General features: G+C 51.6%; 1 protein-coding gene across 1 annotated transcript; it reads left to right on the top strand.

Annotated features, from left to right (window-relative positions):
* Positions 1-10,632: 10,632 nt before the first annotated feature.
* LOC135405469 (olfactory receptor 14J1-like) lies at positions 10,633-11,653 on the top strand. The gene has a single exon (XM_064640169.1). The coding sequence runs from the start codon at positions 10,688-10,690 to the stop codon at positions 11,642-11,644; it is 957 nt and encodes a 318-aa protein (XP_064496239.1). The 5' UTR covers positions 10,633-10,687; the 3' UTR covers positions 11,645-11,653.
* The last annotated feature ends 940 nt before the right edge of the window (positions 11,654-12,593 follow it).

Genomic DNA, 12,593 nt, shown 5'->3' with positions numbered 1-12,593 from the left:
AAATCTGCTGTTCTACACAGACCTGCAGTGGGAAAAACAGTTTAAGACTTCTGAAGGAACAAAGTAATAAAACTCACAGAGCCCAGGAGCAGAAGAGATTAAATACTTGCCAAAAAGCATCAAAACTAAGCTCATGGACACGCATTAAAAACTGAATTCCTCCAATTCATGAATTCCACTTTTTTACTTCAGGACTGAACTCGGTGATAAAACTGGTCCAAAGTCACAAAATGTGGCAGGGACAAAAAAAGGTCAAGACCAAATTCCTTTTAGTTAAAGAAAACTGGAGAAGATTCTGTTCCCGTATTCATCCAGTGGAGATGAATAATTTTTTAATTATTAATTTTAATTTTAATTTTTCTACTCAAGCCTGCCAATGTTGGGTTTTTTGACTATATGAGGAATGATCTGAAGTCTATCAGCTCACAGTTTAATTTAAAAAGAAATAAAACCAAACAAGCAGAAAACCATCCTGACTTTACATATTATTTTGTGCAAAGCCAGACCTTTGTGAAGGTCTTTTTTTAAAAAGCTAAAAAGTAAATGTTATTAAGGAAGAACAACTTACCAAGCCCTTCAACCAAGAGCAGCTATTTTGCTTACAGTGAGCAAATCATTTCCTCCACACATCTGCAGGGAAAATGGGATACTAAAACACTTGAATTAAAATTAAAACTAATAAAGAAATCCTAAGGACCAAGCATTAGCCTGTGAGTATTACACAAGTCCCATCCCTGAATGAAAAAAAAAAAACAAACAACCAAGCATTACAGATCCCAGCATATGCTACAAAAGACATTTTGTAAAAAACTTTCAAGTATCACCAGGGAATGTGTTATCAAAGAACCTGTGCAAACCACCCAAGAAATTCAGGCCCCGTCCTGTACACAAATCCCTTGAGAAATTACCACCAGACAAATATAGATAACCACATATTGCTCTTACAAGAAAAGACAGCTCCAAAGAGCTCAGAAAAGTAAACAAGGGACAGGTAAAACTGCCTTTATTGTAACACCTGTTCAGCACAAACAGCATCAGGGCAATCCAGGAAAGGTGCAGACCATTAAGGCTGAAGTGCTCAATTTTGTATTTAGCATGGAACATGCAGGTCAGCCAAGATCTGCTCCTGACACTGCGGGGTTTAATTTTAATCTTTAATTTTGCTATTTTTAAAAGAGAAGGTCAGTTAAAAGTTGCAACTTTAGACATTTCAGGATTTAACATTAGGAACACAAGTCTTGGGTCTCACAGGCTCAGTCCCCTCATTATCCTCAGACTGGTCTTGCCTTCATTGTAACAGACTGTGCAATATCTGTGGTTTTGAGCCTCTAAACTGAAAATTCCCATGGGATTTCAGATATGCTCCGTTGTTCTCAAGGTATGAGATCATTTCTAAACACCAACTCTCAGTTCTCACAGATCCCATCAGACAGTTACACAACCCAGTTCCAGAACACACTGACACACACATTTGCACATCAGCCCTGTTTGCTGCAGGACATCCATCAATTCATAAAAATGTGACCTACACACTGACCCACGCTGGGCACAGACCTGGTGACCCACGGTCCAGGTGATCCATGCTGGGCAGTGTATTGGGTTTTAGATGGCCATGTTTTGGTTCCTGGGGGGCTCCAGGGGTGGGGTCTGTGAGCAGCTGCCAGAAACTTCCCCCGTGTCCAGCCCCTGTCCCGACCCCCCTGACAGTGAGGGTGACTCAGGGTCTTCTTAACTGATCTCTTGGGGCAGATTAGAGTTAGTTTATGTATATCTATGTCTATATTTATACCTATATATATATATATGTAGAGTTTAGTTTAGAACAATTTTGTCTCCATGTAAAGTAGGTTTGGGGCAGTTTTGGCTCCTGTCTATAGTGATATAAAAAAACAAAAATTGCACTTCCTCTCTCTGGCTCCAAGCCCAGCCTGTCCCCTCCAGGGGTGGGTGTTCCCCCCTCTGCCCCAGGCGGTTCCTTTGCCCTTGGGCAGCAAAGCCCCCACTGCTTCTGCAACTGGAGAGTGTTGGAGCCATGGACCATTAACATTCCAGTCTCTCCCAGCTCTGCATCCCAAAAGTCAAGAGGGTTCAACCTGTCACCTCAAAGTGGATCAATCCCACTGAAAATGGCTCAATCCCACCCCAAAATTCCTGTGTTTCTTATTTTCCCTATGTAACTCCGGGGCTGTCGGTGCCACCCCTCAGCTCTCCACAGGCTGAGGGTTGGCCTTGCACTTTTGCCTTTGCTGGATTTCTTTATCAAATATTTTTCTCTCCCTGAAAACAAAAATATGGAAGGTTTTCGATAATCTGGACATCTTTAGACCATCTGGACAAATTGCAGTTTGCAGTGTTGGAACAGAACATTTTCCACATTTAATCATTTGTTCCCATCCCTCCCAGAGGGAGGACACTGAACTCTTCCACAGAAACAGAAAACTAGTAACAAAAATTCAGAGACTGCTGAAAATGAAAAATACCTTTTGCTCACAGGTGGCCCTTTCATGTCTTTCTCTTCTGCCTTCTTGCAATCGATGTTATCTGTGGCAGCAGTTGCCTAGATGATGGCCAAAAAAAGCATTTAATTCATTTAGAATCATTCCAGAAAACTGAATCACAACTGGGGATTTGAAACTGCCTCAGGGGAGCACATTTGGAGAAAAGGGTTCCTCAGTCACTTAGAAAATCTGGCTGAAACTGCTCGTTTTGGGCCTGAAACTCTTAAATAAATAATACAAATTCATCCTGCATCCTTCTCAGGGGAGTATTTTTATCCCCAGATTAAGATATTCTCCAGTGATTTTGTCTCTACACAAATCAATGTTCTCCTGGGAAAAAGACCAAGTATATGAGACAAATAACTGTAAAAACAACCAACCCACCCACCCCCCACACAAAGAAAGGCCCAAGAAAACCCCAAGAACTTGCCAAATTGAATAAACCCCTGAAAACCAGGCTTTGAAGCATTTCAGAAGTAATTAAAATACATGAGAAATCAGCCATTCTGCCTTCAACAAACTGCCTCAAGCTTCTCCTTTCTGTGCTTAAAAATCAGCATTTCAGTGAGTCAGGCTGTAGACAGGTATGAACTTTGCTGCCCAGCTCAGCCACCAGTGCCCCTAAAGGTCCTCCCAAAAAGGGGATTGAGGGGGTCCTGGGTGGGCTCTGGATGGATTTAGGGGGTCCTTGGGGATCTGTGGGGTGGTCCTGGCACCTTTAGGGTGAGCTGGATGACCACTGAGGGGGAGGTGCCCTCCCAAAGCCCCCCAGAGCAGGTTGACACAGGGGAACGCAGGGGGGGTCCCCATTCCTGATCCATTCTGGGGCCGGTTTTGCCCTCCCCAACCTCAGCTCCTCCCTGCGTCACATCTATCATATGACATCACATCCTCCTCTGTGACGTCACATCCTCTTCTGTGACATCACATCTCCCCTGTGACATCACATCCACCATAGGACATCACACCTCTCCTATGATAGCACATCATCCCTGTGATGTCACGTTCTCCCTTGTGACATCACAGCTCTCCTGTGGTATCAGATCGTTCCTGTGAAATCACATCCTCCCTGTGACATCACAGCTCCCCTGTGACCTCACATCCTCTCTGTGACATCACATCATCCCTGTGACATCACACCTGCCCTGTGACATCACACCTGCCCTGTGACATCACACCTGCCCTGTGACATCACGCCCTTCCTCTGACATCACTTTTCCCCTATAACGTCAAATCCATCATATGACATTATAGCTCCCCTATGACATAACACCTGCCCAGTGACATCACAGGTCTCATATGACATCACATCCCCCCTGTGACATCACATCCCGCGTGTGACATCACATCTCCCCTATGATGTCACATCTATCATATGACATCAGACCTCTACTGTGATATATAATCCCTGTGATTTCACATCCTCCCCTGTGACATCACAGCTCTCCTGTGACATCACATCATTCCTGTGCCATCAGATCTCCCCTGTGACATCAAATCCCGCCTATGATGTCACATAAGACATCACACCTCTCCTGTGATATCATATCACCCCTGTAACATCACGTGCTCCACTATGACATCACATACTCCCCATGACATAATAGCTCCCCTGTGACATCACATCCTTCATGTGACATCACATCGTCCCTGTGACATCACAGCTCTCCTATGACATCCACCTTACGCTCTCCCCTGTCCTGCTTGGAAGGGGATTGATAGAGTGGCTGGGAGGGCACGTGGTGTCCAGCCAAAGTCAACTCACCACACACCTGAACACTTCCAGAGACACCACCACCTCCCTGGGCTACTTGTTCCAATGCCTGAACACTCTCTCAGTGGAAAAAGGTTTCTTTAATATCTAATATGAACCCTGCCCAACGCAATTTAAGGTCATTCCCTCACAACCTTTCACTATCGCCTTGGCAGAAGAGACCAACCCCCACCCCACTAAAACCTCCTTTCAGGTCATTGCAGAGAGCAATGAGGTCCCCCCTGAGCCTCCCCTTCTCCACACTCAACAAGCCCAGTTCCCTCAGCCGTCCCTCAGCAGACATGTTTTCCAGAGCCTTCCCCAGCTCCGTTCCCTTCTCTGGACGCGCTCCAGCCCCTCAAGGGCCTTTTGGCACTGAGGGGCCAGAACTGGACACAGCACTCCAGGTGGGGCCTCCCCAGTGCCCAGCACAGAGAGGCAATCAGTTCTCTGCTCCTGCTGGCCACACTCTTCTCCACAAAGGCCACGATGCCCTTGGCCTTCTTGCCCCCCTGGGCACACTCTGGCTCATATCCAGTCTCTATCAAGCAGCACCCCTAAGTCCCTTCCTGCTGAGCAGCTCTCCAGCCCCTCTGCCCCCAGCCTGGAGCGTTCCAGGGGGTTGTTGGGACCCAAGGGCAGGCCCTGACACTTGGCCTCATTGATCCAGCCTGTCCAGATCCCTCTGCAGAGCTGAAGTCTGACCACCAGCAATCCAAGGTGTCAGTTCTGCTGCCCCCTCCTTCCTTCACTCAGAAAGGAAAGCTCCACCATTTTGGGGTCTCTGTGCCCAAGATGGCTCCAACCACCACATCCCTCACCAGTCACAGAATCATGGAATGGTTTGGGTGGGAAGGGACCTTAAAGAACAACTTATTCCAACCCCTTGACACTACACAAGGTTGTTCTGAGACCTATCCAGCCTGGCCTTCAACACTTCCAGGGATGGGGCAGCCATAGCTCCTCTGAGCAACCTGTGCCAGGATCTCAACACCCTCACAGTCAAGAATTTCTTTCTAATATCCCATCTAACCCTTTCCTCTGTCAGTGTGAAGCCATTCCCTCTTGTCCTGTGACTCCAGGACTTTGTAAATAGTCTCTGTCCATCTTTCTTGTTGGCTCCTTCAGGCACTGGAAGGCCACAATTAGGTTACCCTGGAGCCTTCTTTTTTCCAGCCTGAACAACCCCAATTCTCTCAGCCTTTCCTCACAGCAGAGCTGCTCCATCCCTCTGATCCTCTTGCTGGTCCCCTTTGGACTCGCTCCGACAGGTCCATGTCCTTCCTGTGCTGGAGCCCAGAGCTGGAGGCAGCTCTGCAGGGGTGACAACATTACAGCCCTGTGTGTTCCAGCAAGGACACTGTGGAACCTCCTGGAATAAAGGGGCCATTGTGACACTGTAGGGCCTTCTGGACCCAAAGGAACTCTGAGACACTTTGGAACCTCATGGAACCAAGGATTCATTGTGCCATGAAGGCCCTATTGGAACTAAGGGAGCCCTGAGACATTTCGGGACCTCATAGAATCAAGGGGCCATTGTGACATTGAGGAGCCTCAGGGACTCATGGAACCAAAGCAACCCTGGGACAATGTGGAAACACATGGAATTACTAGGTTACTGTGACACTGCAGGGCCTCATGGAACCAAAGGAACCCTGAGACTTTTCAGAACCTCATGGAATCAAGGGGCCACTGTGACACTGCAGGGCCTCATGGAAACAAAGGGACCCCGGGACACTATGGACCTCAAGAAATCAATGGCCCATATTGGCACTGTGGAACCTCATGGAATCAAGGGGCCATTGTCACACTGCAGGGCTCATGGAACCAAAGGATTCCTGCGACACTGTGGAATCTCATGGAACCAAGGGGCCACTGTGATATGTGGGGCCTCCTAGAACCGAAGGAGTCCTGAGACATTTTGCAAACTCATGGAATCAAGGGTCCATTATCACACTGCAGAGCCTTATGAAGCCAAATGGACCCTGTGACTCTGTGGAACCTCATGGAATCTAGTGGCCATTCCCACACTGTAAAACCTTCATGGATACTCTCAGGTTCCCATTATTAAGAGACACCTCTGCCCAAATTCAGCTGCAAAGGAGACCATGTGCCAAAGTCAGCAGTCCAGCTTTGATTTAACAGTAAATAGGAGGGAGAGAAAGAAACAGAAAGAGAGAAGAAGAGAGTGGTGGGAAGCCAGTGAGAGAGACACAGAGATGAAGTAAATGTATCACACCATGGAGATCCCTGAGGCTCCCACCGGTCCTTCTTCATCCTGCTCTGCTCGGTGGAGGGTCCCCAAGTTGTGCTTCTGGGCTATCACTTTTATACAGCCCAAGCCCCGGGTATTCAGGGGGGTAGATGCTGTTCCCACAGCTTGGGCTGGCACATCTACAAGGACTTGCTTCCTTTCCCACAGCTTGCCATGGTGGGAGTTTTGCCCGCTGTGCTTCCAGTCTGCAGGTGGGAATCTTTGTCTGGATGGGTTCCCCAGACCTGCCTTACCAGCCCTGGCTTCCTGTTGGGGCTGTCTGCTCTTTCCCACAGTCTGCACAGGGCAATTCTGTCCTGGGGGCTACTTCCAAAGCTTCACCTCCCTTTAGGCCTTGGAATTAAAGGCCTTCCTGTTTGCCACCAGTGCTTATGTGTTGTGGTGCCCTATGGGATTTTCCTGCTTTGACAGTGTTTTGAGACAGTTCATTGTGCCCTTCAAGTCCTTCCATGTGCACACACACACCACTCTCACCAGTGTCTGGCCCTCCAAAGAACACAAGACCTGATGATTTGTAGCTCCCACTCCAGTGGTTGGTACTTGGACCTCCCTCCGTACCCAGAGCTCAGAGCTCTCTTGTCCCAGAAAGTTTAAAGAGATTGTGCCTCATTCTGCCAAGACAAACCTTTGAAAAAAGTGTCCCTCTGTGTTTCCTGGGATATGAGCACTCTATTGTCATCTTCCAAAACCTTGGAGAGGTCCCAGAGATGTCCCAGGAAGGAATTTGGGGCCTCAAGAACATGACCCATATGAAGAGGCTGAGGACTCAGGGGTCACTGGTGTGAAGATTGAGAACAGTAGAGGAGTAGCCTGAGAGGTGTGGAAGGGGGGTGTCAGAGCTGGTGGAGCTTTTCTTCCTGGCAGAAAACAGCCTAAGAAAGAACTAGTGCCACCAAGGGCAGCTGGGGTGGCCTAGACTGGTGACAAGAGATCAGAAATTTCCCTCTGAGGTCAGTGTTGTGGTGCAATATGTCACAAAGCATGAGTCTGGATGAGCCCAAGGCTTTGTGTGTGCAGGAGGAGCCAGGGAGGATGCAGAGATGTCAGTGCAGGAAGGTGCCAGCCAGGTGGGGCAGCCGGGGGGATGACGACAGCCTGCAGGGAAAGGGGCAGGGCATGGACACCGTAGGACAGCCTGGGCTGGAGAGGAGACAGGGATGGGGAGAAGCTGAAAGGCCCTGACACAGCCACCTTCTGCAGGCCTTTGGCCAGGGCTGCTGTCTGTGCCCCTGATGCCAGGAGGAGGGGAGTGGCCCTTGCAACCCTGGGGCCTCCTGGCCTCCTTGTCCCTGCTCAGCAGCCTGGCAGGTGCCACCCCATGGTCCTGCCCTTGGCATTGCACATCCCACATCCCAGTGCCCCAGGAAGAGCCCTGAGGAATGAGGCAGGGACAGGATGTCCCTTCCCAGGGGTTGGGGGTCAGGGCTTGGCCTGGTGGATTAAGGAAACAAATCCAGTTTTCCTCAGCATCAGAACCACCTTTCCCTTGCTTTTCCATCCTTTTCATCACTGTCTGCAGATTTCTGCTCTAACTGGAACCTGGGGACACGTTCTCAGTTGTATCCCTCAGTGAGACTCATTAACACTACAAGAAACTTCAGTGTTTCCATCTCACTTTGACTTCTTGAGAAGTTGTTTGAACTTCCTCTCAGGGACTCAGTCTCATGTAAACAACATCAACATCCCCTGAGGGTCATGAAATGCCTGGGGCTGTTGCTGTGCTGCTGAGCTGGGCCAGGCTCCTGGCACACAGGGAGCTCCTGGCAAGCAAGAGGAGCTTCAAAGAGACAGCTCTGGGCAGGAGCAGCTCCTCTGCACAGCCCAGCAGGGCTGAGGGCACTGCCTGCAGCACCCAGGGCACAGGAGAGAAGGCAGAGAGATGAGAAGCAGCCTGGGCTGGGAGGTCACTGAGTTTTCACTATGGGAGAAACCTTCTTAGGATTTGAAGGAAGAATTCTCTGGCTGTAGGAAAGTTCAACTTGCCTTCCTGGAGGGATCTCCTAAAGCTGGCACATCCCACAGCTTCCAGGATCTTTCAGCAGCACTCTCCCAGTTGCTGCAGTGCAGAGGAAGTGGCCATATGGCAGAGCAGGGCAGGAGCTGCAGGTTGCAAGGGCAGAGAGGAGAAGGGTGCAGGAGGTTCAAGGGATCCTGGGGTGGGAGGACAGGGCAGTGCTGCTCAGGGCAGGAACCTTGCCAGCCCTTTGCCATGGTCAGGCTGTGGCTGCAGAGCAGTGCAGGTGAGTTCCTGCAAGTGCCTCCCTCTCCCAGCTGCCAAATGCCCCCAGTGGCAGGAGCTGTCAGGATGGCTCTGCTGGATTTGCTGGGGTGCAGCAGGAGAAGCTGCTGCAGAGCAGGACTTGCTGCTGCCCCATCAGAGGCCCAGGGCCAGAAGGTTCCCCGTGCCAGGGCTGGCTGTGGGGTGGGAAGGTGGGGGTGCAGCCAGGGGTGCCCAGGGCTGTGGTGCAGAGCAGGGTCCTGCCCCCAGGGCTCTGTGTGCTGGGGCAGGGACTCTGCTGCCTGCCAGGGTCAGCTCTCAGCCCAGCCAAGGAGCTGCCACGGCCCTGCAGGGAGAAGGGGTGGGTGGAAGGAGTGACCCCTCAGGGCAGGGCAGGGCTGGGCAGGGCCCTTCAGCTGCAGGCTCAGGGCTCCTCACAGCTTCAGCTCCACCTCCTCCATTTCCAGGGGCCCTTCTCAGGAAGCACATCCCCCCAGAACACCTCCCCCTTCCCAGCCACCACAGGCTGTCTGGGATCTGCTCTGCAGCCCCTGTCCAGGCAGAGCTGCCCCTGGGCACTGGGCTGGGGATGACTCTGGCAGCACTGGCAGGGAGCTGAGCTGGGCACAGGCAGGGGCTGCTGGCAGGAACAGCTCCTCACCCAGAGACAGGCAGGCAGGGAGAGGCAGCTTCTGCCACAAGGGCTGGGCAGGGGGATGTGGGCCCCTCCCTGCTGTCCCTGTGGCACAGACCCCTTCCCTGAGCAGCTCCTGCCTGGGCTCCTTTCCCAGCCTAAGCAGAGCCTGTGCCCTCAGGCCCACGGGGGCTGGGCTGTGCATTGCCCTGCAGCAGCCAGAGCCCAGGCAAGGACAGGGCCCTGATTTCCAGCTGTCTCTCTGTGTCCCTCCTCCCTTGGCAGCAGCACTGTGGCATTTCCCTGCCATCCCCTGCTGCCTGGGCTCTCCTTGTTCTCACCATTGGGTTTTCTGAGCCACTGTGAGGTTTGGGGGGGGGCAGATTCCTGTCCAGACACAAACCCTTTGGGTGCTGCTGTGGGGATGTGTCTGTGGGAGCCAAGTGCCCAAGTGCCCTCCAGGCACCTTCAGGGTCTTCAGCTGTTTGCCTGGGTGTCCTGCAGGGCTGCAGGTGCCCTCCAGAAGGGCGCAGCTCTACCATAGCATTTCTGTGCTGCACAAGATCCCCATGGAGAAAACTCCTCAGTGCTAAATTCATGGAAATGCTCTGGACAGCTGCAATCAGCATTTTGTGTCTCACTTTGGGAGGGGAGAGATGAAAAGGTGATCAGTGTGTCAGTCTGTTCTTTGGACATGGATTCCTGGATATCTGTGCAGTTTCTCCGTAGGGGAACAGTTGAGTGTGATGCTCCTCCAGCTCCAAGCTTCCAGCACAGGCCAGCTGAGCCCAGGACTGATGGGCAGAGCAGCTCTTTTCTCTGCACTAAGGGACCGACCCTGTGCCCCTCAGAACCCACAAGACTTGACCTGCAGTGCAATAGAAATGTCAGGGATTTCAAACCTCCACAACCACTCCTAAGTGTGGCAGGTGCAAGTGGGTGAACCAATACAGAGAATTCCCTCAGCTCAGTCCTTCATTTGGGCAAACTGCAAACAGCAAAGCTGAGAAGCTCTTGAATGTATCACGAGTACATTTAATTTGAGATCACCCTGCATTTCAAGTTCCCTCTCTCAGCAGAGCAAGAAGGAGTCCTTGGGAGCCCATCACAGAGTTACTGATTCCAGTGGTCTCCTCAGGCAGCAAAGGCCAGAGCTCAGGGGAGGGAGCTGCAGGGAGGTCTGAGTGAGGAGAGAGAGCCTGAGAGTGGGGTGGCTGTGAGAGGTGTAATGTTTGCCTGCAGAAACCTGGTCTAACTCAGCAGTGACTTTTCCTCCTCAACAGATTAAAATACTCTGATGATGGAGTAAATGTCCAACAGCAGCTCCCTCACCCAGTTCCTCCTCCTGGCATTCGCAGACAGGCGGGAGCTGCAGCTCCTGCACTTCTGGCTCTTCCTGGCCATCTCCCTGGCTGCCCTCCTGGCCAACGGCCTCATCCTCAGCGCTGTAGCCTGTGACCACCACCTGCACACCCCCATGGGCTTCTTCCTGCTCAACCTCTCCCTCACAGACCTGGGCTGCATCTGCACCACTGTCCCCAAAGCCATGCACAATTCTCTCTGGGGCACCACAACCATCTCCTACATGGGATGTGCTGCACAGCTCTTTTTCTTTTTCTTCTTCATCTCAGCAGAGTTTTCCCTCCTCACCATCATGTGCTACGACCGCTACGTTGCCATCTGCAAACCCCTGCACTACGGGACCCTCCTGGGCAGCAGAGCTTGTGCCCACATGGCAGCAGCTGCCTGGGCCACTGGCTTTCTCAATTCTCTGCTGCACACAACCAATACATTTTCCCTGCCCCTGTGCCAGGGCAATGCCCTGGGCCAGTTCTTCTGTGAAATCCCACACATCCTCAAGCTCTCCTGCTCACAGTCCTATGTCAGGGAACTCGGGCTTCTCTTGATTTCCGCCTCTTTAGCATTTGGTTGTTTTGTTTTCATTGTTTTCTCCTATGTGCAGATCTTCAGGGCTGTGCTGAGGATCCCCTCTCAGCAGGGAAGGCACAAAGCCTTTTCCACGTGCCTCCCTCACCTGGCCGTGGTCTCACTGTTCCTCAGCACTGCATTTTTTGCCTACCTCAAGCCCCCCTCCATCTCCTCCCCATCCCTGGATCTGGCTCTGTCAGTTCTGTACTCAGTGGTGCCTCCAGCACTGAACCCCCTCATCTACAGCCTGAGGAACCAGGAGCTCAAGGATGCCCTGAGGAAAATGATGACTGGATGCTTTTCAGGAGCAATAAAGTGCCTGTTTTCTGGTGTGTAGCATTCAGAATGGGACCGATCAATGGCCCAGCCCTCCTGCTCTGGTTTTTCGTGAAAGTCATTGGGTTTTCTTGCAATAATTTTCTGTGCAATGAAATATTATTATGCATCTGCCTTCTAATTCAGTGTCTACCCATTGAATTGGACCCAGAGATGTATAAATGATGAATTGTGCTCTCTGTGTATTTAAACAAAATAAATGACTCTGCAGTGCCATCTTTGTCCAAGACCCTTCTTCTTAGCTGTTCCTAAAGGACAGCACACTGCAGGACAGGGTGTATTTGCAAACGGGAAGAGGAGGATAATCCCAGCCCAGCAGCACTGCCAGGGAGCAGCAGGGCTTGGTCTTTGCAGAGCTGCTCTCTTGCCACTTCCACTGAGCCCCTTTGTCGCTGTAAGGCCTGAGTGCTCTCTGAGCACAGTCCTGTGGGCTGGAAGCCCTTGGAGCACAGGCAGGGACAGGCCCTGGGAACTTGTGAAGCAGAGCTGGGCTCCCTTACAGCATCTTCAGGATGCTGTGGCATCTTCTGAGGGCAGGGCAAGGTCACTTCTTCTGTGACCTTGCTCCAGGGTTGGAACTCTCCTGCAGTGTCACCATGACACTCCTGCTCTCTGCTTTCCAGGTTTCATTTTTAGATCCAGTCTTCCCCTCCTGTTCACAGGGACATCCTGGGAGTGCTTCAGAGCTGCCATCCTGGGGCAGCTCCTGCCCAGCATGGGCAGGCACAAGGTCTCTCCCCCTGCTCCTCTCCCCTCCCCAGTGCCACTGTTTTCTGCAGCCTCCTCATCCTTGCCCAGCACAGCCCTCCTGGCACAGTTGGACACAGCCCTTGTTCTACCCCCTCCTCAGGCACCTGCCCAACCCCCTCAGCACCAGCCTGAGGGCCAGAAACCTTCAGGGCAGGGAGGTACTGGGGAAAATGCTGAGCAAACCTTTCAGCTGCACTCAA

The sequence above is a fragment of the Pseudopipra pipra genome, chromosome W (assembly GCF_036250125.1).
Source record: "Pseudopipra pipra isolate bDixPip1 chromosome W, bDixPip1.hap1, whole genome shotgun sequence".
NCBI lineage: Eukaryota > Metazoa > Chordata > Aves > Passeriformes > Pipridae > Pseudopipra > Pseudopipra pipra.
This window is presented reverse-complemented; position numbering and strand designations above follow the sequence as displayed.